The sequence below is a fragment of the Equus asinus genome, chromosome 21, assembly GCF_041296235.1.
Source record: "Equus asinus isolate D_3611 breed Donkey chromosome 21, EquAss-T2T_v2, whole genome shotgun sequence".
In the NCBI taxonomy this organism is placed as follows: domain Eukaryota; kingdom Metazoa; phylum Chordata; class Mammalia; order Perissodactyla; family Equidae; genus Equus; species Equus asinus.
The window spans coordinates 97,764,096-97,790,386 of record NC_091810.1 but is presented as its reverse complement, the minus strand read 5'-3'; the positions used below and the strand labels follow the sequence as shown (position 1 = coordinate 97,790,386).

Genomic DNA, 26,291 nt, shown 5'->3' with positions numbered 1-26,291 from the left:
GGCGGGGGTGGGGTGAAGAGGAGGGTGATGGAGCTGGGGGGTAGGAAGGAGACAGCCACAAGGAAAGGAGAGATCCAGCTTTGGAATTTCAGCTCTCCTGAGTTCTTCACTGCCTGCAGACTCTGGGGCCTCTTTCTGGGGAGAACCTCATTTAAAATAATTTATAAAAAATGTGAATTGTGTTTTATTAGAAAGTATAAATTATGTTTCATAGGCTGTTTCACTTTTCAATCATCCCGCCTTTGGGGGGATATCTAAAACTCATGTAACAAGGAGAGGAGGAGAACCTTTGTTCTGCTAGTAGAGGGAAAAGCTTCAAAATGTAAACCTTTGGTTGGTTGAAGAAATGCTGTAGTGTGAATGCGTTTCAGTTGGAAATAAATCATTCTTCATGTAAAAATGACTTAGTCTTATCTTTATATTTTGAAAGTGAAAGAAAGAAAGAATGCTTTGAGCCCTTGAGATGGTTGGAAAGGATGCAAAAGTTAAGGAAACTTTGCTGGAGAATGACTTTATGTCCTGGGGGTTCCTTCCCAGAGGAGTCTTTAATCAAAGACTTATAGATTCTTAAATTTCTAACTGCCAAGAAAAAGCGTAGTAATCGATAACCATCTCGTGTAGGCACACGAGGCAGTAAATGTTAATATGTGCTGAAGACATTTCAGAATTTAAAGCATAGGGCACAAATGTTCTAATCATGATCCTCTGTGTTGGGGATCCCCAAGACCGCTCTCAGGTTCCGTAATTCACTAGCAGGAATCACAGAATTTGAAAAGGTGGTGTACTCAGAGTGATGGTCTTTTACAGTAAATTATTACAGATTACAATCAGCCAAGGTAAAAGGTGCACAGGTAGGGTCCTGGAGAGACCAGCTGGAAGCTTCCAGTGCTAGTGGGGAGGACACACCCTGCCCTAGGGAGAAGAATACACCAGCCTAATATGTAAGCCATTTTAAAAAGATTTCTGAGCATACCGTTAAAAAACAAACAAAATTTCAGGCTTTAGTGCTTGTCAATAAGCAGGTTCTGATGCAGCTGGTAATTTCTTGATGCTTTCCCAGCAGTCAGAGTTTTACTCTATCAACTTTTTAATTGTATGAGCATAATGATGCTTTTAGTAAACCCTTTAATAGGTTATTGGCAAAAGTCTTCTGGAATTCCCCAGAGATCTCATTGTATTCTTTTTGTGTGTTTATTTCTTTTAGAGAGAAAAGTGGTTTTGTCACAAAAGTCATACATGCTTGTTGTAAAAGATAGGTTCAGCCATTCATCTGATAGATGTTGCTGGGGCGTCTGCAGTGTGCCAGAAATATATCTGGAAGAAATACTACAAGAAATCTAGAATGTGAAGTGAATAACTTTTTAAAAAATTAATAATAAAATAAGATCTTTCTGTATATACTTTCTGCAACTGGCTTTTTTCATTTAATACCTTGGCCGTCTTTCCTGTCTGCATACTTGAAGAAAACTTTACGCACTCTTAACTCCTGGGTTTACTTATAATTCAACTAATTATAATTTACAGTTGTAAAAGCGTTTAAAAGTTCTTGTATTTACTCTGTAGAATGTAACTCATATCTGTGGTGTGTTTTTTAAATTAATTTTCATTCTCCGAGGCAGCTGCAGCATTTGCCACATTGGACCCCTGTGAATGCTGATCAATTTTATTTGTTCCCTGTGATCTCAGCCTTCTTACTTCCCAGTATATTTGTCCTTTTAGTGTAAGAACTTTAAAATGCTCATTGCAACCAAAGTATTATTCCAGTTTTCAAGTTAGTTTTTTTAACAGAACATTTGTGTTTTTAATAACTTTAATTGTGAGTATCTTTGAAAACTTAAGATTGTGAAAAATTCATAATAATTAGTAAGTGAGAGAAGGAGGTAAAGGAAGCGAAGTTTTAGTAAGGGACATAAATATGCTTTCTTTTCCCGTCATATTAGAGTTATTGTGTAAATACATAGTAGAAAAAGGTCTGGAAGGATGCATACAAAAATGTTAACCTTAATTAGGTCTAGGAAGTGAAATTGGGCTAGAGGACTTTAATGTTCTTTTATATATGTTTGTTAAACATATTTTTTTGCTTTTATTTTTCTTTTAGTTATCAAGTAATTTTGCACATGCTTTCTCATGTTCATAAGGATGTTTTTTCCTTTGCGCAAAATAGAGAGCTGTAGTACACATGGATGAACGTCGAGAAGAACAAATTGTGCAGCTACTGCATTCTGTCCAAGCTAAGAATGATAAGGATTCGGAAGCACAGATATCCTGGTTTGCTCCTGAAGATCATGGGTAAAACAAAAATGTTCTTTTAAAGGATGAGCCTAGAGTAACACTTCCGTCGTAGCATTGGTTGGGGGAACAAAGATAATAACAACAACATCTTTAGACTCTTCAATAAGTGAATTTTAACGTCAAAGTAATTTTTTTTGCTTAAGTAGATTGAGCATATTTGGTGACAGAAAAAAATTTAGATGGCATATTCATTCCTACAGAAAGCTAAATGGTTTGAATAGTCTATCTGGATATGAGATTTATTAAGTTATTATTTATTGTTCTTCCTATCCATGTCTTTGTATTTCCAAAATTCTGTGGGAGAAATCTGAAAGAAGTTACATTGCTACTGTTTAGGAATAGTAAAGAAGCTATATCATTTGGAGGAAAGATTAGTAGAGGTTTTTCTGGGACCGTGTAATGTAGCATTCCATTTATAGCTCAGAAAACGCGGCAGGAAGAAAATGAAGTTTTGGAATTAAAACAAGGCTCAGAAAATCAGAAAAAGACAAACACTAAGTTATTGCAATGGAGGAATGTCTGTTGTGTGGATTTTTATTTTTTTAACCATCACAAGGAATAACTTGTCTGGTAATACCTATTTACGGGGAGGAAAAATTTGAATTCATTATAAGAATCTAAGTATTTTTATAATTGCTCTACTAAGAGAAAAGAATAGAAGCATTTGATTTGGGTGATTTTGAAACAAATAGCATATTGCATTGTTTCAGGCCTCGAGTGGCTCTTCATTTAACCATTTGTCATTTTTTTATTTTGTCAACATAGATATGGTACTGAAGCTCCTGCTAAGAACAAACCAAACTCAGAGAAGAAACGGGAGGACCAGGAAAAGAAATTGATAAATCAAGAAAAGCAGACATTTAGAATCAGGGACAGATACATTGACCGAGATTCTGAATATCTCTTCCAAGAAAATGAGCCAGATGCAACCTTAGACCAACAATTATTGGAAGATTTACAAAAGAAAAAAACTGACCGTCGCTATATTGAAATGCAGGTAACGGAAAGCAAGATGTGGAAAAAATTTTTGATTGTGATCTCTTCTCATACTTGGTAAAAATGTATTTTTGGTTAGAGGTAGTTGCATGATACAGATCAGTGAAATTCCTCAACAGGCCATCCTCTGGGAATTTTTATTTCCCATATAGTAGAGAAGAGCAGTGGGATGGAATTACACATCACCTGCAGGGGCCTGTCTCATCTACAGCAGCTTATATGGTGAGAAGGAGAAATATTTGAGAAATGGTAGTACATATGACAGAAAATCACTCCTAACTTTTCTAGGCCAGTTTAGTGAGATGTCATAAGAGACCATAAATTAGCTTTGTAGAATTGTAAACTTTCTTCTGGACCATTTATTCCAACTCCTTTCTTTGACTTATGATGAAATTAAATCTCCCAAAAGTTATATGACGTGGTCTGTTTACCAGCATTTTCAAGACAGGACTGTAACAAGAACTGAAATTCTCAGTTTTTCTAGTATTTCTTTCCATGCTAGGCAAGATATTTTAAAATCACTTTCTGTTTAAACATAAAATTGTGTGCTTTGTGAATGCTCTAGAGATAGATGTAATAAAATGTTCACATGTATTTTTTAATTAAGAGTTTAAAATACTGAGGAAATTCTGAGGGCCATATCTTTAATATGCAAATACGTACCGCTGTTTTTGAGGGATGTGGAATATCACGTCTCCTGTTGTAGAAAAGAAAGGATCCGTTGACTGTCGCTGATGAAGGTTGGATGTCCTGATTACAGCAGATGAGCCGAGGTTGTCCAGGGGCCAAATTGTGTTGCTGTTTGATGCCTGTTGAGTGAAAATGTGATTTGAGGACAGGAGATTTCAAGATGGATTAATTCATAATGTTACGGTTGAGAGGAGAGCTGCTTTCATAGCCTGAGGAACAAGGAGGGTTAACCAGTGTTTCTCTGTTTGCCTTGTGTGGAGGACAGAACTCAAACATCATTGAAGATGAGTGATTGACCTAGTTCAGAGAAAGTTAGGAGAAGAAATGTGCAAAATACAGAAATAGTTGGTGGTCTTCCTGTTGGCCAGACACAGCACTACATCACTTAAACCTCCCAACCCTGTGTGAGAGAGAGTGTGTGTCTGTCACAGATGAGGAAAAGAAGCTTAGGTTAAGTGCCTTATCTGCGTTTGCACAGCTGGTAACAGAACCAGGTCTAAAATTCAAGAGCTCAACTTTTAGTCCCCCTTGATAATGTGCCATATTTTTTCTTTATGTTATAATTTGTTTAATAAACATTAATTTTCCACTTGTGAGATGTCTGTCACTTTGCTATGTTTTCTGAAGACTAATAAGATTTCCCTCTTTTCAGGTAGCTTATACTCATTATGTTATATCTCAGGGTACAGGCAGAGATTAGGAAATAGGTTTGTCTACCTTGGAAAAGAATATTGGATTGTGACTCTCTTTAGCAGCATTTACATATATAGAAAGCAAATATGATTAATGCTAGTTTCAAATTTAATGGGATAGTTTGTATATACTTAAGATGGTTACATTTGATTGAGTGGGGTATTAATATTTTTAGAAATATTCAGATTTGGTTTTTAAATAATTTAAAAATTATAATAAAAAATTACTGGGGGCTGGCCCTGTGGCCTCGTGGTTAACTTTGGCATGCCCTGCTTTGGCAGCCCAGGTTTGGTTCCCAGTGCAGACCTTATACCACTTGTCAGCAGCCATGCTGTGGGTCGACCCACATACAAGGTACAGGAAGACTGGCACAGATGTTAGCTCAGAACGAATCTTCCTCAATCAAAAAGAGGAAGATTGGCAAATGATGTTAGCTCAGGGTGAATTTTCCTCAGCAGAAGAAAAAAATTACTAAGAAAAGTGTGGTGACTTATTATTTCAAAGCGCTAGAATTCATTTAAGTCCCATGTTGACTCTCATCTTTGTGGTACTGGTAAGAATTACCTGACCGTAGCAAGTGTGGCTGTACGTAGCCAGAGTTACTGACACTGCACTGCTTATTTGAAAGTTACTGAGAGAGTAGATCTTGAACGTTCTCCTTGCAAGAAAAAAAAATTGTAACACGTGTGGTGATGGATATTAACCAGACTTCTTGTGGTGATCATTTCACAATATATACAGGTATGGAATCATTATTTTCTACCCCTGAAACTGATATGATGTTACATGTCGATTCTACCTCAATAAAAACTAGTAGTGGGAGACTTGGACACAGTCTCCATTTTAACACATCAAGTGGGCAAAAAGTAAACAAGGATGGTGTTTCAAGAAAGTAAAAGACAAAAACAAGCATGGCAGTGACATACTGGGTTAGCTAGGACAGTTGTGGTCTTCTGCGTTTTTTTCCTTTTAAGTAAAGGGGGTTTGCGAAAGCAGTGGTTTGTTTTTTTATACCACTGACAACTTTTTCATGTTGTGTGATGTACCTGGTTCAGTATAAACAATAGCACTGCTTCTTAGCATATGTCATTTTTATGTAGTGTGATACGGGGTTTCATAAAAGCATTCAAAATTAGAGAGAAATTATCACATAAATAAAATACACAGGAAAGAATTAATCACTCTCTCTTTACTATTTCCATTGTAATTCACCAGAAATTGTTGAGTAGCTTGTGTGTATCAGAAACTGCTCCCAGCTTTTTTTTTCACTGGGAAAGATTTGTGCTGAGCTAACATCTGTTGCCAATCTTCCTCTCTTCTTTTTCCCTTCCCAAAGCCCCAGTACTTAGCTGTATATGTCCTTCTTGTACGTGAGCCACTACCACAGCATGGCTGCTGACAGACCAGTGGTGTGGTTCCAAACCAGGGCTGCTGGAGCAGAGCGCACCGAACTTTAACTGCTTTACATACAGGTTTTTCATTCAGATCTTGTGGCAACTCTGTGAGATAAAACCTTTGAGGGATTCACGCTCCAAGTTTGACTTAATTAAGTTTGCAGTTATTTAATGGCAGTACCAGATTTTCTGACTCTAGATAATTACTTGCTTTTTCTTACATACTCAAAGGCAAGTTCCCAGAAGTAATCTTTGAATTTGCACTAGTGCCTAATGCATGAGTATGGTAGACCAATGGGGGGGAAAAGAATGTGGTGGAGAAATCAAATCTAAGGTGAATATATAGAATAGAGATAGAAAAAAAATGGTAGAAGTAAGTTAGGGATTGTAAGAAGGCTGTTAGATAATAGGCAGATTTCATTTGACTGCCACTAAGTCTAGCAGAGTGTCTCCGTTCTATTGGATGTAGTAGAATTGTTTTTTAATGTTTCAAAAATAAAAGAGATTGCTAAGTTTATTCTTTTTTACAAAAATTTTTTTTAAGTCTTGATACTTCACATAAGCAGAGAGGTAATAAAAATCCTTTAAGGGTCCAGTGTATTTGTCTATGATATATTCTGATTACTGGAATTAAATTTGATTACATTTCTTTTGTGAAATTAAAAGCTTTTTTTTTTAATTTCAGCATTTCAGGGAAAAGCTGCCTTCGTATGGAATGCAAAAGGTAAAATGAATATACACTAATTTGATTTGCAAGATACTTAAACTTTTTTTAAAAAAGGTTCTATATCAAGAGGAAATATAAATTAAGGAATCTTCTCCTAAAGGGTATTATTGGAAGTTCATTTTATTCTTTTGGATTGCTGAAGGACAAAAAGAAAAAATAGTCATGAAACAATTATCCTGAAGTTTTCTAATGTATGTCCATAGTTGAAATCTTTAGAGTTTAAAAAGCAGAATTTTCACATATATGTTACCTTGGGTAAACCCTTGTTCTTAATTTGAGATCAAACATTTTAATTAAAATTGAAGCACTGCTGAATATATAGTGCTTTAATTAATTTATTATGCTTCATCACACACAGTTACCTTATATAGAATGACATAGCCCCCCTTGTCTGTCCTCTCAACCTGACTTTATTGTGATTTTTCTTTGCTTTTCATAGCACTTACTACCATCTGACATCTGTGTGTCTTCCCCTCCTAGGCCCATGTAAGTTCTTGAGGACAGAGTCTGTCTTGTTCACTGTATTTCTTGACTCTACAGACCCCCGTAAATACTTACTGAGTGAACGAGTCATATTCTGCTTCTCAGTATTTACCAGCTATAATTTCCGTGTTCAAACTTGGAACTTCTTCTGTTATATAAGAAGAGTTAGAATAGATGGGAAATTTTTAAAAGGTGGGTTTTCAAGTTAAATTGTTTTGTAGATAAAAATAACTCATAACAGCCCTTTGAAAGTAGTAAGATGTTTTGGTAAGATGAAGTGAATATTAATATTAAAAATATTAGTGTTTATCTAAAATTTTTGAGAAAGAGAATCTTTCCCAAATATGCGATTTTCCAGATACCCAAAGTTTACCCATTTGATTTAGGTATTTTAAAACTTGTCTTTATTTTAATTGTTTAAAAGGAAATAATCTTGAAATAAATGATTCTCTTCTTTGTTCTCTAAAACAGTCTGTAAAAGCTTGTCCTGCAGACAAAGCCTTATTTCTGAGTTAGGGTACAAATCCTTAGTGTCCTCAGTAGGTGTTTAGGTATCAGGAGATTAGCCTGGTATTCAATAGCTTCACGTGTCAACATTCTTTTTAATTAGGTAATTCCATGGGCCTTATGAGCTGTCGCTTCTTGTTTTGTCAGTGTCTTTTTCTTTAACAATGCCTTGGCTCTGTTCTGTTTGTAATTTGGTGCGTTTTATCTCTTGAACACTGGTAGATTCACATATCCAAACTGCCAGCATTGCATATAACAAAATTTAGAAACCGTTAATATGTTTGTTAAAAACAAGTACCTTCTCTTTGGTAGAATTTTGATTATCTTTTCAAACTTAGTCAACAAGTGATGTCCTTCACTTATTTTTCCTTTTGAAATAGGAATTGGTAAATATGATCGATAACCATCAGGTAACAGTAATAAGTGGTGAAACTGGTTGTGGAAAAACCACTCAAGTTACTCAGTTCATTTTGGATAACTACATTGAAAGAGGAAAAGGATCTGCATGCAGAATAGTTTGTACACAGCCAAGAAGAATTAGTGCCATTTCAGTAAGTAATCTCCCACTTTTTAAAATTCCCCACTTTATTTTTCATTCTTCTTTAGGTAGTCTTGCTTGGACTTACTGATTTTTAAGATTTGGAGTTACTCTTAATTAGGTTTAGGATATATTGCTATCAAGGCAAGTATTTGGTTGACAAATATTTGGTATTAGAGACCAAAAGATTGATTTCTGTCTTACTGATAATAGATGTTTATTTGTTGAAGATAAATTATAAATCTAGGCAAATTTCAATATAAAACTGGAAGAATGAAAAACTGGTAAATCTTTATAGAATTGATTGTGAGTTTCAAATAATCTCCATCATTAGGTGCTTTAAATTTACAGAATGAAAAATAACCACTTGTCATAATGCAATTATGTAGCTGTACCTAAGTAAGTTAAAAATCTGATCTTATCATTTTCACTAGTATGCAGCGGTTACCGTATACATTGACAGTAGGAAGAAATGCTAACTAGTTATTTTTTGTTTTTTTCCGCAAGATCTGTTGGTATTTGAATGGGCTGTTTAATGAGTAGAAAAAGTAAAATAATGGTCTAAGTCAGTATATATGGTATATACTAATTGGAAAATTTTACTTCTAAGTATTCTTAAAATTTAATCATGTCATTTTCTGTTTCTAACCTCATAAATCACTGTTCTGTCACAACATGACTGTTGGTTATTGTAGTTACACAAAACAGTTTTGGATTATAATAACATTTCGTCTGTCCAGAACTGCTCTTTGGCAGCCATAACTTTCAGGACACAACCAAGAACTGGGTGTTAAGAACACCAATCTCTACCAAAAAGAAAAGTGAGGAAAAAAGTATCAACATGTAGTTACCCTCAGATTACGCAGAAGTTTTCTAAGTTTAGATCACGATTTCCAACTCTTTTAGAAAAGACCAAAAAAAAGGTAGACATTAATGAAAGGATGCTATACCAAGGCACTTTGAAAACATGAGAGGGCATTTGGTCTTGGAGGGCATTATAAGAGAAAATGAAAAATAAATATAAGAAGTAAGCAGTCTGCAGCTCTTAAGGGACACACAGTTTTAGATACCTCAGATTTTAATACTCTTTTTTTTAACTCATGTGAACATCTGATGAATAATTTTTCAACAATCTCAGATTTTCATGGATGTTCAGGATATTTGTCCTAAATGAAATGAAGTTTTCTCTGTAACTGTATATTATTTTTAATTAAAGGTCGCAGAGCGAGTAGCTGCAGAAAGGGCAGAGTCTTGTGGCAACGGTAATAGTACCGGATACCAAATTCGTCTCCAGAGGTAAAGAATGATCACTTCTTGTTTACAGGTAGATTTTAGTAAAACTTTAAAACTGGAAATTCAAAAGAAAGATTTTCCCCATTTTTATGCTAATAATTAATGTTAATGTTTAAACTAGCTGCAGCATAAAAGGATTGCAGCCCACAAACTCATTTTTTTAACCCAAATTCAGATTTAGATTGCCTTTTTAAAATGTGCTTTTACATTATAGAATGATTAAAAAAGAACCTTTTTCCTGGACATTCATTAGGAGAACTTGCTGTCCTTTACCTTTGGTCCCGCCACCCAGCCCATGACTGACTCGATTGATTTTGGTGCCTGTAACCCCCATCCCACTCCACTGTATTTCTTTAGTCTTCCTGGAGCTTCAGATTCCACTTACTTTTTTAGATGAACTGACTTTCTAGTCAATGAACAGAAGTTTAAGCCCCTAAGTATTCAGTCATTTTCCAAATGTTAATGGTTGTGCCTTTAAAAATAAGTCATTAACATTGTATTATGACAATAAAAATAATGTATAATGAACTTGAATGTAATGTTTCTCATTACCCTATTGTGGTAGGCATTCTTATAACTGAAAAAGTAAGTAGCTCTCATTAAAATTGAAAGCATTTTTTAAACTGAAGAATTTCTTTTAGACTTTTATGGTAGTACTTACTAATTTATTAGTAGATAGTTGTTAATTTGTGTCTTTTGTTCACAGTCGGTTGCCAAGGAAACAGGGTTCTATCTTATACTGTACAACAGGAATCATCCTTCAGTGGCTCCAGTCAGACCCGTGAGTATGTTTCAATTCAGGACGTTTAGTTAAATGTTATCAAAAGATGTATGTATTGAATTGGATTTTACTAATTGTTAAGGTAAAATGATTCAGTTTTTAAATTTTGTGCTGAGTTATGTACTTTACACTTCTGCTATAGGCATCTGTCCAGTGTTAGTCATATTGTGCTTGATGAAATCCATGAGAGAAATCTACAGTCAGACGTTTTAATGACTGTTGTTAAAGGTCTTCTCAATTTTCGACCTGACCTCAAAGTAATACTGATGAGTGCAACATTGAATGCTGAGAAATTTTCAGAATATTTTGGTGAGTAAAATTTATGATTGTAACTTTATAAAGTTATCTTAAAGCCACTGATTTTAGGGTTAATTTTTTAAAAAACTAATACAGTGCCAGGTTCAAAGTAGTCATATGTTTAGCAGTGTGTTTTATTTTAATGTTCTCCTACCTTCCAGTGTCACAGATTAGAGAATTGGGCCTCTTTTTAAATGGTGGCATCATCTCTATTCTCATAGTGAAGACATGTAGTTGTTTGGTTCTACCATCAGATAATTAAGGTGGCATCAATGAAGTCAAACCTCAGATCTGGATAATTTTATAAACGTTTTCCTCTGATTCCCCTGTGGCTTTTTGTGTGCTATCGCAGGTTAGGGTGGCCATTTGCCAATAACAATAATACTGGCAATCACTTAGGGGACACCTTCAGTGTGCCAGGTAGTATATTTGCCACTTTGTCTTTATCAGTCGTCATAATACCTTGTGAGGTAGGTGCCGTTATTCCCGTTTTACTGTTGAGAACGCAGCCTCTGAGCAGTTAAGTAGCTTGCCCAAGGTTTCATAGTTAACCAGAGAGTTGAGAGGACGTGAAACTAAATTTGACTAGCTGCAAAGGACATTCTCCTAAAATTACCCCTCACTTTCTCTCCTGCTTGTAACTGTAGGGGCAGGAGGGGAGGGGTGGGAGCTACAGTGGAGCGCAGCAGAGTCCGTCTTCTTAGATTCAGCCCAGTTGGCCCTCGCAGCCTTGTGAGATTAGTTGGGTATATTATGTTGCTTTTTCTGAATGAGATATCCGGAGCTAACGCTGAGTAACTTGCTCAACCATGTGTAAGTCAGAGGCAGAGCTGTGATGCCAGCTCAAGTGTGTCGCCTCATGCACTGCTGGCCTCTGTGTATAGTGTGTACTGCTTGCTTTGCTTGTTCCGACTACTGCTTTTCTTTCTCTAATTCTCGGTGCCGCAGGACTGATGCTGCTTATGTAGATTTCAGTAAAACTTAGTTCTAATGGCACCATCTTGGCTAATGATGAGAAAATAGACTTCTAACTAACGGGTTTTGAGTCCAACTCAAAATGCTCTATTCTTTGCCTTAAATTACTTTGTAGAACTGTGAGATGTGTATAGAGTGTGGTAGCAGTAAAATGGTCTTGAGTGAAGACTAGGCTGCTGCTTTTTATTAATCTGGATGTGGAAAAACAGGTGGAATGGTAAAAATTACAGGACCATTTTCTGCAGATAAGAAAAGTAATAAAAGTCATTGTCCTGTTTACTTCTTTATATTGTTCTAATGTTCGAGTACAGATTTATGTTTTGTCTGCCATATTAGGTAACTGTCCAATGATACACATACCTGGTTTTACTTTTCCTGTTGTGGAGTATCTTTTGGAAGATATAATTGAAAAAATAAGGTAAGTAACTGTTAGGGAAATGAAAGACATCAAAAATTACTAATATGTCACCTTTCTCCTGTCAAACCTTAGTCTCAGAAACTCACTGTTAACTGTTTCCTTCTAAAACATTATTTTTCCTTGTTTCAGGGATTCCCAAACTTGCTTGCACGTTAAAATCACCCAGAGCCTTTTAAAATCCAGATGTCGCATTCGTCTCTGTCCCTTAATTACGTTACAGCGTCTGGGGTGGTAGCCAGGCATCAGTATTTTTTCAAGATCCCTGGGCAGCAGAGTTTGGGAACCTCTGTCTTTAGTGCTTGAGCCTCTCTTCTGGTTCTCCCACCTGGCTTTTGTTCTCCTCTGCTGGCTTCCATTGCCCACCCTTTCAATATGATTTTCCACTGGGGCTCTCACTGAGCCTTTTCTCAGTCTTTACTGTTTCACTGTGTCGTCCTATTTCCATGACCATAGTTCTCTGTTTCATGGCTGGCAGAACAATAGCTTTAGAACTGAAGCTCTGGAACCCTGAACTTCTTATGTATCTCTGTGCTCAGCAGCATTCCAGTACCACGGATACTTTGGACTTCACATTTTTCAAACCAAAGTCGTTATCTTATATTTGATCCCCACCATGCTTCCACCAAAAAGTTACAGCAAAACAAAACAATATGTCTTGCCCAGTGTGTCTTAGAATGGTTACTGATGTTGTCCTCCTCCTGTTGTCTAGGCTGTAAATCAGAAGAGCTAGTGTTTGTCAAGCAGTTAGTACCAGGATAGGTTCACTGCTTTACATGCTCAGTAACCAAATGTCTACGTCATTCTGTACTTCCCCCCATTGCAAGCCCTGAGAGCTTTCTCCTTGAGCATGCCTTCCCATTTTTATTTCTTCTCCTTAAGGTCTTATTCTCTCTCCTGGGCTAATGTAATAGTTCCTCTTTTGGCACCGTGGTCTTACTGTCACACTGCTGCCATAGATTTTCCTTAAAAAACCTGCTCATGTAAGCTTTCTACCCCCTGAGATTTCTCTTCAAAAACTTGTTTGAGAACCTTTAATGGTTTGTCATGGCCTATAGCAGAGCACCTCAGCAGATGTGCCCAGTTCTTTTTTTTTTTTTTTGAGGAAGATTAGCCCTGAGCTAACTACTGCCAATCCTCCTCTTTTTGCCGAGGAAGACTGGCCCTGAGCTAACATCCATGCCCATCTTCCTCTACGTTATATGTGGGACTCCTGCCACAGCATGGCTTTTGCCAAGTGGTGCCATGTCCACACCTGCGATCCGAACTGGCGAACCCCAGGCTGCTGAGAAGTGGACCATGTGAACTTAACCGCTGCACCCCTGGGCTGGCCCCTGTGCCCAGTTCTTGATCCCCTCAACACTGGCCATTAGGTAATGGCAACCCTCACCAAAGGGCTACACAGAATAACATTTGTGTTCCTTGATGAGGATTGGGCTGGGACCAGGTTCCAATTCCTCAGCTGGTCATCATGAGGCTCCTTACAGTCCGGCCTCGTCCTCTTTTTAGCCTCATCCATCCATGGCCTGCCCATGCTAAAGGCACCATTCTCTACATGCCAGCCCATGCCTTTCGTTCATGACTTTATGCTTTGTTCCATGCTGTTTCCTCCTTTTAGACTTACACTTACCACTTCTCCATCTTTTCATCTGTAAACTATTGATCATGTAAGAACAAATCCCAGCGTCATTGTTTGTTACGCCTTCTCTGATATCTCTCACAGAGTGAGTTGCTTTCTCATCTGGACTCCAGTGGCACTGTTATCGTGTCTTACAACACTTACCTCATTGCCATGTAACGTCTCTCTCTATATTTGCCTCTTGCACCAGACTTTGTGTTTTCTGAGGTCAAGGATTTCGTGGGTTCATCTTTGTGGCTACTGCATAGCATAGTGCCTGGCCTCTAGTAAACATCTGAATAAATGTGTGGACAGATGTAGAAACCCTTGAGGTGACATTTGTCAGGACTCCACAGCTTACCTGTTAAAGAAGAAAGCAGGAAGTGACTGGGAAAGCAAGAACAGAGACCCTACAGCGTATTTTACACAGAAAAAGTCAGCTCACTTTTGAGGGGACATTTATTTAACAAATATTTATTAAACTTTATGGCTTGCACTGTATATGCTGTGGTGTGAGCATAAAACAAGGAAAGACTTTGCACACACCCTCAGAAATGATGTCTAAATAGGGAGCCGTAGAAGGTATGACTGACCTGTTCGGGGCAAGTAGAGTGTATTGGGAATGAGATAATATAGCAAAAATAGGTTGAGCGAGTCAGGAAAGCCATGAAGTCAGGGTAGGAAAGAGGGACGTGTGTGTGTCAGAGAGGGTGGAACATACTAAAAGTGAGAGAGATGGTATGTGGGTCTTCCATGCTCTGGTTTTATCATCAGTGCCCATAAATTTGTGTGCTCTCCCTCCTCAATTCCACTTTCTACCATGTGTCCCACCTCCTACCATAGCACATTTACCAGTGTTTTCTAAGAGAATAATAGGCAACAGCTTGGCAGTAATGAAAACAAAGTTTCAGAGGTCAGTAATCTAAAATCATGTAAAGATGAATTGCTCTCTTAAGCTTTCTAGAAGGCAGGGAATGTATGAAGAACTGTAGCTAAGGGGTTTCTTAAAGGAAGAAAAGGGTGATATCTCTGTACTTGTCATCCCGTAGCCAGCCCTTAGAGGGGAGCTGAAGGTGGGTGGTCCTTGGATAGAAGTGCTCAGCTGAAGCCCCTGCCGTCCCCTCCCCAGAAGAAGAGCTGCACTGTGGGTAGGAGGAGGGGACAAACTAGCATGTGCTGACGGGAGGGTGGTGGCTGGCCCTTGGGGCGGGGGGTTGAGGGTGCCTCTTTCACAGTTGCTGGGAAGGGAGCCAACTGTGGGTCCATCCTGCTGACTAGGACTCATCTCTGTCTCAGGTTGCCCTCCCTCCAGGTGGTGCCTCTATATGTATCGAAGACTTAGGGGAAGCTGGGTCACAGGTACTGCATAGGGAAGGGGATTCACACTGGTGTCTGCTGTGTGTCAGGCACTGTGCTGTACTTTCTCACACTTTTTTTATTCTTGTGCCAGTACTGTTAAAGAGTATTCCTCTCTCAAATAAGGAAACTAAAGGCCAGAGGTTTTACTTTGTCTAGGGTCACACACCTAGTCACTGGCAGAGCAAGGACATCAGTCCCTTCGTAAGGCCATGCTCTAAAGCCCGCATTCCATCTAGATGCTGTTCCTTGGGTGAATTCTGAGGGGCTTTGGTCACTTTTCTTTGTCCACTCCACCCCCTGCCTCTCAGAGCCCACTTGTGGCAGTGGCATTCTTGGACAGACACCCTCTGTTTTTAGCAGCCACTGCTGCATGGTGGAGGCGTGGCATCGCACTGGCCTGCCACTGGAGATCTGTATGCTGGTTCTGGCTCTGCCATTAGCTGTGTCTGTGGGACTGAGCAGAATTCAGTAGTTCTCAGGTGGGTCTGCAGATCTGTAGATACACTGTCTGAATCTCCTGGGGCACTGATCAGAATTCCTGGATTAGCAGACTCCAGTCAGACCTACTGAGTCCAGATCTCAAGGTCTAGGAGTTAGGAATCTGTATTTTACAAACTCTCCAGGGGACTCCTGTGTGCACTCAGGTTGGGAAACCTCCTGTATGCAGAATCTGAGTTGTTTACTAGACAATCAGTAACTGTTGTTTCGGACTTAATGTTAACTTTTGTTTTAGAGCAAACTTAAAGGTGAGAGTTACTGTAGTTTATTTTTAAGACGATCTAGAGGTAGACAGAGAAGTACAGAGTAGACAATGGAGAAGAATGATTTTTATCTAAAATGTCAGATTCTATACGTTAGTGAATACTTGCAAATAAATTGATGTTTATCTAGCATTCATGAGAAAGTATAGTGCAAATGTTCTTTAGAATTCTCTTTTTAAAATCCTAAATGTAAAAAGTCATAGTAGCAAAAACTAAAAAGCATTTCAAAAAAGTGAAGCTATTTAACAATGTTTTTATTTTAGATATGTTCCAGAACAAAAAGAACACAGATCACAGTTTAAGAGGGGTTTCATGCAAGGGCATGTAAATAGACAAGAAAAAGAAGAAAAAGAAGCAATCTATAAAGAACGCTGGCCAGACTATGTAAAGGAACTGCGAAAAAGGTAAGTTTATTTCGTTTGAAAGTGAGAACACAGTGGCTAAATGACTATAACAAAAGGCGGAGATCATCTTCTTGAATTCGTACATATTTAAGGAGAGCGTTGCAGGTCTCATAACCCAGCTAAATATTGTGCTCATTTGACTTGTAAACACTTAATATCCCAGTAATTCTGTCTGTTGCTGATGTTCCCCTCTTTGCAGATTGAGTTAATTTTAAAGTTTTATAGCAAATTAAACCTCAGGAAACTTTATCTAGTATTTCATGACTTTTTGTTTAACTTTGATAGGTATTCTGCAAGTACTGTAGGTGTTATGGAAATGATGGATGATGATAAAGTTGATCTGAATTTGATTGCTGCCCTTATTCGTTACATTGTTTTGAAAGAAGAGGTTAGTTTTGTTTTGGTGTTTTGAAGTCACATAATTTTCCTTTTATTTTCATATCAAGGCCATGAAAAAAGAAAAATAATTTTTTAAATGCTTTTAAAAATAGCCTATGGAAGAAATTGCTTTTGACACCAGAAATAAGAATCCCAAAACACTGAAAGATTTAAACATTTGGCCTGTTTGCAGATTAAACAAATGAAATATCTGGATTATAAATCCCATTTTAAGAACAGTGCTCGTATTCTTTAATTATAATCAGTAACTAAAAGTATCCTGAACTAGTATAATTTTTATGAAAATGTGTGCACAGAATTTAACTTGTAGTGTATTTTGTCTTGTGGTTCTTTGTAATGGTGTTTCTCCCCTACTTGCAGGATGGTGCAATACTGGTCTTTCTACCAGGCTGGGACAATATCAGTACTTTACATGACCTCTTGATGTCGCAAGTGATGTTTAAATCAGGTATTATAGAAACGTATTTTACTGCAGCTCCAGGAGTCGAACTTGAATTGTATGTAGCCTGGTTTCTTTCTTTCATTTGAAGAATTGTTGCCTCTAAGGCTTCCTCAGTCTAAGAACTTGGTGGTCTTAGACTGGGTTGGGTTTTTTCAAAAGCTGGATCTCTTTTCCCCTTAGGGTCACAGATGAAGATGGTGGAGTGAAGTTCTTTATTTAGTATTAGGGTGAGAGTATTTTTCCTCTCTTCCTAAATTTGCCTGATAAAACTGAGTCTTTAAAGTTAAGATGTTGGCATTTAAACAGATTTTTTGTCTTTTTGCTCAATGCTGCATTTAGTTGGGCAGGAAAGAAGTTTGAATTTATTCCTTAGCTCAGTCTGTCTCAGCTCTGACCATAGAGCAGAGTCACCTGTGGCACTTGTTAAAATTCAAACATGCAGACCCCGTCCTCTCCGCAGGTCTCAGAAAGGGACTTGCCCATCTGAAGTTTAAAAACGTCCTCAGGTGGTTCTCATGCTTTAACAGCGTGTTTAGAGAGATGTACCCTCTTCCGTCTTAGAGAAGTGCATGGGTACATTTGTCTTCTGTAAAATTCAGTCAAAGCATTTTCAGAAGTCATTATTAACTTCAAATCAGTAAAATACAGAGCAAATTCTATTTAGTATTTTATAGTTGTGGATATAATTTCTAACCTTACTCTATTGAAATGCTTTTGAAATTTTATTTTTACGAAACACTGAAAAATATTTTGATCTGTTTGTATTGGCCAGAAGAGAAAGTTGTATTTTTTATTCTTTGTTAAATCCAATTATGGTAATGCCCCAAAGCATTCTCTATAGTTAAAATTATTTACTGTTTTCTGGCTGCAAAAATAACCTTATCTGATTACCATGACTTCACTATAATGGAATACTGCTTTCTCTTTTCTTGGTCAGTGATAACCTTTCTCCATAGAAAAAGTATAGCTGTGATTACACTATACAGTTAAATTAATCTTTTAAACAACTGGAATTTATTTTTTTTGGCTAAACCTTCCAACTTCGGCCTCTCTTCCCTCCATCATAAATACTAATGTATGATCTGCTTTTAGTTTTAAAATCTGTCACAGTGTGTATGTATTTACTAAGAAAAATACAAGGAAGATATATACCAAAATGTAGTGTTATCATTTCTGGAGGATTGGGGGGAAAGGGTGTGTTATAGATTATTATAATTGACTTCATTATCTTTCTGATTTAAATTAATTATTCTCAAAGATGGAGGTATTTATACTTTCACTACAAGCTCACTGCCTTTTAAAGGAAATCTTTCAAAAATTTAACAAAAATGTTTTTTAGAATAAATTATATTTTAGAAGTTTAGCCTTAGTAATCAGTTATAGTGTGCTAGCCGTTGTAGAAATTGGGAAAATTGGCCTAACTCTATTCTGACTGAATAGTAAATCTCAAAACTCAATTTATCAAATGCTTATCAACTTTCTTATTTCTTTCTTCTCATAAGAATGTAGAATATGTTCCCATTGACTACTTTGTTTCTGCATATCAGCAACATAAACTGTTTTTATCCCAGCTATATTGTCTGTAGCAAAATTGTTTTTACTGTGATTATCCCTGGCTGCTAATTTTTTTAAACTTTTTATAATGAAACATTTTCAACTTACAGAAAACTGGAGAATCTTATAGTGAACACCATATACCAGTGACTTTAATGTAACCTTTATTTTTGTGGTCTAATTTTCTTCCTTTTTAAAGTCAATTTCACCTGTCACATGTTATCTCTAAGTATATAAGCATACATCTCTAAAAATGCAGTTTTCTGTATAACCACAAGGCCGTTAGCGTACCTAATCTTTAACATCATTTGATAATCCAGTCTATAATCAGATTTCCTCATTTTTCCCCAAAAGTGTCTTTCACAGCTAGCTTGTTCAAACTCTAGAAAAAGTCAAAGCAGACAAATCTTTTACTGTAGTTCTAAAATGTCACTCCCGCCCTCCCCTGCTCTCCGCATGGTGATGGCTTGAGGAAAAGACAAGCTCCAACTTTCTGGATTTGTGTGAATCTTCATGGTATCATTTCTTTTGACCCTCTCCTGTATTTCCTCTTAGCTGGAAGTTAGATGTGAAGGCTTGATTCTGTTTAAGTGTCTTTGGCTGGAATATTAATTGAGTTGATGTACTTGAGACCACCTCACAGGGACGAGTAATCAGCATTCCTTTTGAGCGGTGCTAATTGCTTGACAGCTTTTTACTTCTTCATAAGTTCAGAAGGGATAGAGAGTCTATGGCGAGCGTCATCTCCTTTGAATAACAACAGCTGTTTTCTGGGGAAATACACATATCGAGTCATTTCGACACTTGGCTAGAGGTTTAAGTCGGTTTGCGTGTTTTGTAACCACGGCTAAGGTGAAAGCTCGCTTGCTTCCTGACACTCCCTCCTTGCCCTCAGTCTGCTGCACTCAGGCTGCTCTCTGCTGGCTGATGATCGTGAATGGGCTTGAGCTGTTTCACTTTGCAACTTAAAACGAATGAGTATAATTTCTTAAGTTTCTAACAAAATTCTGTTAAAAAATGTAGGTCACTTTTGGAATGTTACACATTTAACTAGCACTATTTCATTATTTTCTTAGGACGTGGAAATTTAATAAGTAATTTGCTTTAAAAATTCAGGTATTCTCTTTATGATTAAAATAGTGAGGATCACTTTCGTCTACAAACATATTAAGCAGAATTCTGGTCTTCAGTTATGTAGTGGGAATGGAGTTAATGATGTTTTCTAGTATAATTTGAAAAGATTGTTCCAACTTTTAAGCATTCTTTAAGGATTTGGGGAATGTACTTATCAATATGAAATAAATTAACAATAAAATGTTGACAAGAACGTGTTGGAGCACTCAGAAATGAGAATATAAAAAGAATAAAATTGGTCTGATTATATTTGGGAGTATAAATTAAGAATTATGTGGCTTAGTATCTGAATTTATGGTTCCATATATGTCTGATGGAACTTTGCTACACAACTGTTTATCTTACAGTTAAATTTTCTTTCTAATTTCCAGACAAGTTTCTTATTATACCTTTACATTCACTGATGCCTACAGTTAACCAGACACAGGTATGTGGTCAAATTGCTTCACCGCTGTCTTTCAAACTGAGGCTGGCTGTAAGGACTGCTTGTTGTGTGTTTTATTTTTTAAGGTGTATTTTCAAATAGCAATGCAAATAAAAAATACTTCTTTTAGAACCTTTGCAAATGAGTCTTCAGGTGATGTTTGGACAAAAACTTGAATAAGAGGGTAATCCACACATCAAATTAATTTTGTCAAAATTAGGAAAAAGTTTAAAGATTGGTTTTACCAATAACTTCAGTTTCCTAAATAAAAGGAAAAGGTATGTGAGGACCAATAAAAATAAATCAATGTAGAAGTTAATTTTCTGTAACATACTACAGCTTGATGTTTGAGATTTTGATTTAACAGAATTAGTGTATTTGCAGGTACGAGATTTCCTGTTTTATCAGTAATGTGTATGGTTTTGAATGTTTTAGCTCTCTCAGATTCGGGGATTTCTCTAGCTAGAATGAGCGCTGCCTTCTCAAAAGGCAAGATCATTTTCCGGACTGCATGCAGTGTTTGCAGACCCAGGTGGAATGAGTTGGACGAGAAAATCTGCATCTCTTCCCTTCTCATTTTCCCACTCTTTTTATAAGGAAGTATTAAGACATTTTTTGAGACCCTTTTAGTATCCTTTCTCCAGGTACTTTAGTCCTGTAAGGCACAGCCAGCTGGGTTAGATACACAGTGCACACCTGAGGGGAGGAGAAGAGGAAAGAGAGAGCTGTTGACTGCAGAGACTGGACAGAGGGGCGTCCAGTGTGGAGGTGCTTCCATCTCTAACATCCTAACCATCAGCTGTTCATTAGTTTGCTGGAGCATACGTGACTAGACTGGGAAACGTCTTCTCCAGCGATTACCATTTTTATCAACGAGAGGATGGGTTTCTGTATTTTTTTTTTTTTTTTTGCTCTACAGCCAACTGGTACTTGGCTACATGTCTTCCTTATACTTGGGTGGCTTTGTCAAAGTGGCATTGTTTGTAGGATTCAGCATTTGAAGAGAATTTTTCTTTTAATCCAGTCTGATCTCAGAAGCCAGTATATGGTGGTGCAGCCAGTTGACATCCATTTTGAGGAGTAAGGCATCTGCCTGTTTGGTTGGTGTTGTTACCCATATAGTTTTGGGTAATTCATAACTCTTATTCTTAAACTAAACTTCTCTCCATCTCCATTAAAACTTTGTCTACACAATAAGATATTTATACTCTTCTAGTGTTTGTTTAAAACATTCTATTGTTTTCCATTTGAAATCTTGTTTGTAATAAGGTTCTGACATCTGTGGGACATTTGGTTTGGTTTACCAAAAGGGAATTTCGTAGCATTGAAAATGACGTATACCTTGTAAATATATCTATAAATATTAGATGTGTGTGTCAGTCAGTGAACACAGAATGCTAAAAATGAACGGTATTTGAAGTAATTTCTCTAATTGCAAGAATGGTGTATCAGAAATTAGTGTACTTTTGGGGTTTTGATGTGTTTGTTCTTACAGGTATTTAAAAGAACCCCTCCTGGTGTTCGGAAAATAGTAATTGCTACCAACATTGCAGAGACTAGGTAAAAATTGTTTTAAATATCAACTACTAATGATTACATTAGTTTTGATCTCCATAAATGTTTAATATACCTTAATCTTCTATCTCTACAAGATACTTTGTAATTTCTTTAAAATGAAGCAAGTTTAATTTAGTTGTGGGAGTCAGCATAGGTTTGTTTTTTTTCCCACCTGTACTAATGTTGTAGCCCTCTTCAGGAACAACTTTTTAAGTGCTTTTTTTTTTCCTGTTTTCCTAAAGAAGCATGGGAGCTGAGGTCAATTTTGCCCTTTTTGCCTTTTTCTGATTGGGAATAGAATTGTTTGGTAGTTTGGTAATTAGTTATATACAGCCTTTAAAATTTATTGTATTTTCTTGGAGGTACAGGTATACAGTCACTGAAACAGATTGCTCTGTGGAAGCTGATATTAAACCATGGCACTGGGGGGGCCCACAAAGCTAGGGACAAAAGCCATGAGGCAAGCTCTGAAGTCTGGCTGTGGGCAAATAAGAGTTGAGCACATGGTCTGCAGAATGGGCAGTGTACTGCCTCTGCAGGCGCTTGATCCCTGTGACGTTGGCAAATGCGGGAAGAGTGGGGAGCATCCTAAACGTAAACTCAGTGTGAGGCAATAAAAGATGCTCTAAAATCCCTATATCTGCTTTTTGATGTGTTTTTAATATTTTGTTTATCTATTTTCCAAACAGCATTACCATAGATGATGTAGTTTTTGTGATAGATGGAGGAAAAATAAAGGAGACACACTTTGACACACAGAACAACATCAGCACGATGTCCGCTGAGTGGGTTAGCAAGGCCAACGCCAAGCAGAGGAGAGGTCGGGCTGGAAGGTGAGGCGGGCCTTTGTCTGCAGTCTTTAGAACACAACAAAAGTTTTTGTAGCAGAATGTGTTGCTGGCATTTAAAAATATTATTTGTTAGGAGAGTTACCATTTGTATTTTTTAAACCTTACTGCAGCACATTTTTAAGTGGGAAAGTTGTCTTAATCGTAGTTTCTTTGGAAAAGTGTCTGCCAAGTTTTCTATTTTATGATTTCTACCTTCTGATTCCTCAGTCTGGTTAATTAAGATTACTGTTCTTTATTCTTATTAGTTATAATTTTGTTTCCATTCTTATTTTTAAAACATTTATTACTAAGGTAACTATTGGTACTATTTGCATGTGAGGTCCTCTCCTAAGCACTTGATATACATTAACTTGCCTAATCCTCACCACAGTGTGATGAGGTAGGTTGTCATCTCCATTTTACAGGTCAGGGAATTAAGATTGAAAGAAAGAATCTGTCTAGAGTCACACAGCTTGGTGAGCAGCGGAGCCAGGATTTCAATCCAGGCGGCCTGAGCTCGTTGTACGTTATAGCTGTACTGGTTTTTCACTATTAGTTACCAATGAAAACACAAGGAAGGCACCTGTTCCTCACTGATGTGGTGGTAGCATAAGAAATTAGAATATCTCTGTCTTAATGGTAGGATAAATGATTGGCCTTTAACACAAATAATTGCACATACTGTTCATTTTCATACGTACTTCACAGTATTTTTATACGCTTACTCATATGAGTACTAGAATCATGTCTGGAGTTGTGGAAGAGAGGTGGTTTTTTTTTTGCCTCAAACAGGTAGAACAAAAAGGTTCCTATTAATCTTCAGATATTTAAGTAAAGAGGGAAGAGTTGAAAGAAAACTGCAGACCATTTTACCAACCTTTGTTTTAACTCCTGTGTCTGTAAAGCTCTGACTTACTTGGTGCCGTCTTTGCAGGTTATCCCAGCATGATTTAACTTCCAGGTAGTTTATGAAATTATGCACTTGGTGCTGTTGACTCAGTCATGGCTTAGTCCAAGAATTGTCCTCTTCTCATTAGTTAGCATGGAGAACTTGATTGGGGGCCAGCGGCCCTGGGGTTTGCCCATACAGACCTGTCACCGCTGGATACTGATTCAGAAAGTGTTTGCCGTAGCGAACAGGTTTGGGCCCACTTTTATATATGAATAGTAAACACATGAGGCCTTAGGTTTAATGTGTGAAAACAATTATGGAAGTAAAGTAATTGAAGTGTTACATTTTATCTAATTCTTCATTCTCACTGTCTTGGTGGAGGTTAACTATGGAATTAGCAGTGTTTTAATTTAAGTGAAAGATAGTCCCTTGAAGGCTCCATAGACATAAATTCCTTTAGCAAAGCCTGATTAGATTGATAATTATTTTGAAAGCCAGAGCAGACTCTATCATGTGCTCCTCAGTGGAGGCACTCTTCCTCTTAGTTTCTGTAGGCATGTTATATAATAGATGAGGGATCTTTGTACTCTCATGACCGAAATAGCCAAGATCTTTAGAATTTATTTTCATTCCTCTAGGAAAACGCCATCCCTTCCTGTAGCAGCAAGAGCTCATAGAAATACTTATCTTGCTTGAAAATACATGAATACCCTTACCTCTTCACATCTGTCCTTAACATTGTCCAAAGAATAGTATCTTTCTTGTCACTGGATAGAAACAATAGGAAAAAGTTCTCCAGCGTCCTTCTGAGAGCTCACTAAATAGCACATACTTAAAATCTTTTAAAATAATATAAACAGGTTAACATAATGCCAAAATTTGTTACAGAAGATGCTCACAGGGCATATAGAAATTAACTTAAGTAGACTGCTGTTATTGAGCACAGCAATCTGGACTCTATAAGATGGAAATAGGGAACCAAATTATTGGAGGGGGAATCTTGTAATTCTTAAAACTAGGACAGAGATAGTGGATTTAAGGTTATTCAAAACAGATGAGGAAAAGGAATACATGATTAATAAAAATTAAGCAAGTAAATGTCACTGACAGTGCTCCTCCCCCCAACCTTTTTTTAAGAGTTCAACCTGGTCACTGCTATCATCTGTACAATGGTCTTAGAGCAAGCCTTCTGGATGACTATCAACTGCCGGAAATTTTGAGAACCCCTTTGGAAGAGCTGTGTTTACAAATAAAGGTAAATTGGGTGGGGGAGTTAAGAAACTAAATGGGGGTGAGGTTCTAATTTTCAACATCTTTTATAGAAGTAAGTAGTGTATTAATCTGCAGGAAAGAATTTTTACCATGCATTTGTTTTTTGCATGTGTTAGTAAACTGTTTTTAAACTTCCTTCAAGCATTTATTAAATAGTTTTTAATCATGCACTGCTCTGGAGCCAGACTGCCTGTTTGAATCCCACAGTTCCTTCCCTGACAAGCTGCTTCTGTTATATTGGGCAAGTTATTTAAATTAACCTCATACAAAATTCTTAGAACAGAGCCTGGCACATGGTAAGTGTTCACTAAATGATAGCTTCTATTACCACATCTTAAGCTGTCACCCCTCATTATAAGCTACCTACCATTTTTTCAGCACCTTATGTATTTTGATATGATTAGCCTTTTTATTTTGAAGGTAATTGATAATCAACTTGTTTGTTGAGATTTTAACCACTACTTTTCTCATTAATAGAGTTGGTGGATGGTAGACAGTAATCTATTGGCCTTTAAACATGTTTTTATAAAATCACAAATGTGATTTTAACTTACTCTGGTAAAATAACTAACGTTAAAATCATGTGTATGTTTAATGCTTTGTTGGAGTGAGTGACACAGGCAGGACTAAACAGTCATGTCAGTATGTGGTACATGTTTAATTATGTTTGTTCTCCCCAGATCTTAAGACTAGGTGGAATTGCCTGTTTTCTGAGTAGGTTAATGGACCCGCCATCTGATGAAGCCGTGTCACTCTCCATAAAACACCTGATGGAACTGGTAACTGTGACTTTTTTTTAATTCTAACTTAAATTTAGAGTGTTAGAGCATGTAAGCCAGCTAATTATAAAATTTACTCTCATTGCTGCAAGGTAGACCAATGAATATGCGGTGCTAAATTTGATTCACTGTTTGGCTGTTCAGCTTAGTATATGAATTAGAAAGTTATGAAAGGATACCCTTGTGATATTCTTATCATTCTATGCTGTTTCCACACAGTACTTTTCATCATAGGCCTGATTTAAAATTACATTTTGAAATCTTTTAATTACTGATCTTCATCTTCATCTGTTCTTTTGTGTTATTTTCTGGGGAAGATTCACCCTGAGCTAACATCTTTGCCAGTCTTGCTTTATTTTGTATGTGGGTCACTACCACAGCATGGCCTCCAATGAGTGGTGTAGGTCTGCGCCCAGGAACAGAACCCAGGCTGCCACAGCGGAGTGCACTGAACTTAACCGCTAGGCCACAGGGCTGGCACCCTTCATTTGTACTTTTGAAATGAATTTGGTTGATTGATTCTCCACTTTCTGATTACTGTATTGTTTCTAGAGCTTTCATCGAATCCAAGTAACTTAATGACAGTATGGACATCTTATAAATAGGCAACTCTTGTATTTCTGAAGGAATACTGACAGGCGTCTTTTCTTCAAAGTATCATATCCCGCTACCTGCCATTTTGTTCTTAGAGCTTTTTAGCTTAATTCCTCTTTATGGAGTCATGCGCTGAGAAACTAGTTTCAGTGTCTTAGTTGAGTGACCACCTAGTTGGTGGCCGTCCCTGC

At 37.1% G+C, this 26,291-nt stretch overlaps 1 protein-coding gene across 1 annotated transcript in view; it reads left to right on the top strand.

The window, feature by feature from the left end:
- DHX36 (DEAH-box helicase 36) overlaps positions 1-26,291 on the top strand; it is a 47,019-nt gene that overhangs the window by 3,498 nt on the left and 17,230 nt on the right. The window contains exons 2-17 of the mRNA XM_044754706.2: positions 2,165-2,289; positions 3,058-3,289; positions 6,751-6,789; positions 8,163-8,333; positions 9,537-9,616; positions 10,320-10,394; positions 10,537-10,703; positions 12,003-12,084; positions 16,083-16,223; positions 16,509-16,611; positions 16,983-17,070; positions 20,124-20,179; positions 21,672-21,736; positions 22,423-22,566; positions 24,593-24,710; positions 25,408-25,506. Of these exons, the coding sequence (XP_044610641.1) occupies positions 2,165-2,289; positions 3,058-3,289; positions 6,751-6,789; positions 8,163-8,333; positions 9,537-9,616; positions 10,320-10,394; positions 10,537-10,703; positions 12,003-12,084; positions 16,083-16,223; positions 16,509-16,611; positions 16,983-17,070; positions 20,124-20,179; positions 21,672-21,736; positions 22,423-22,566; positions 24,593-24,710; positions 25,408-25,506 (1,785 nt within the window). The remainder of the gene's footprint in view (positions 1-2,164; positions 2,290-3,057; positions 3,290-6,750; positions 6,790-8,162; positions 8,334-9,536; positions 9,617-10,319; positions 10,395-10,536; positions 10,704-12,002; positions 12,085-16,082; positions 16,224-16,508; positions 16,612-16,982; positions 17,071-20,123; positions 20,180-21,671; positions 21,737-22,422; positions 22,567-24,592; positions 24,711-25,407; positions 25,507-26,291) is intronic.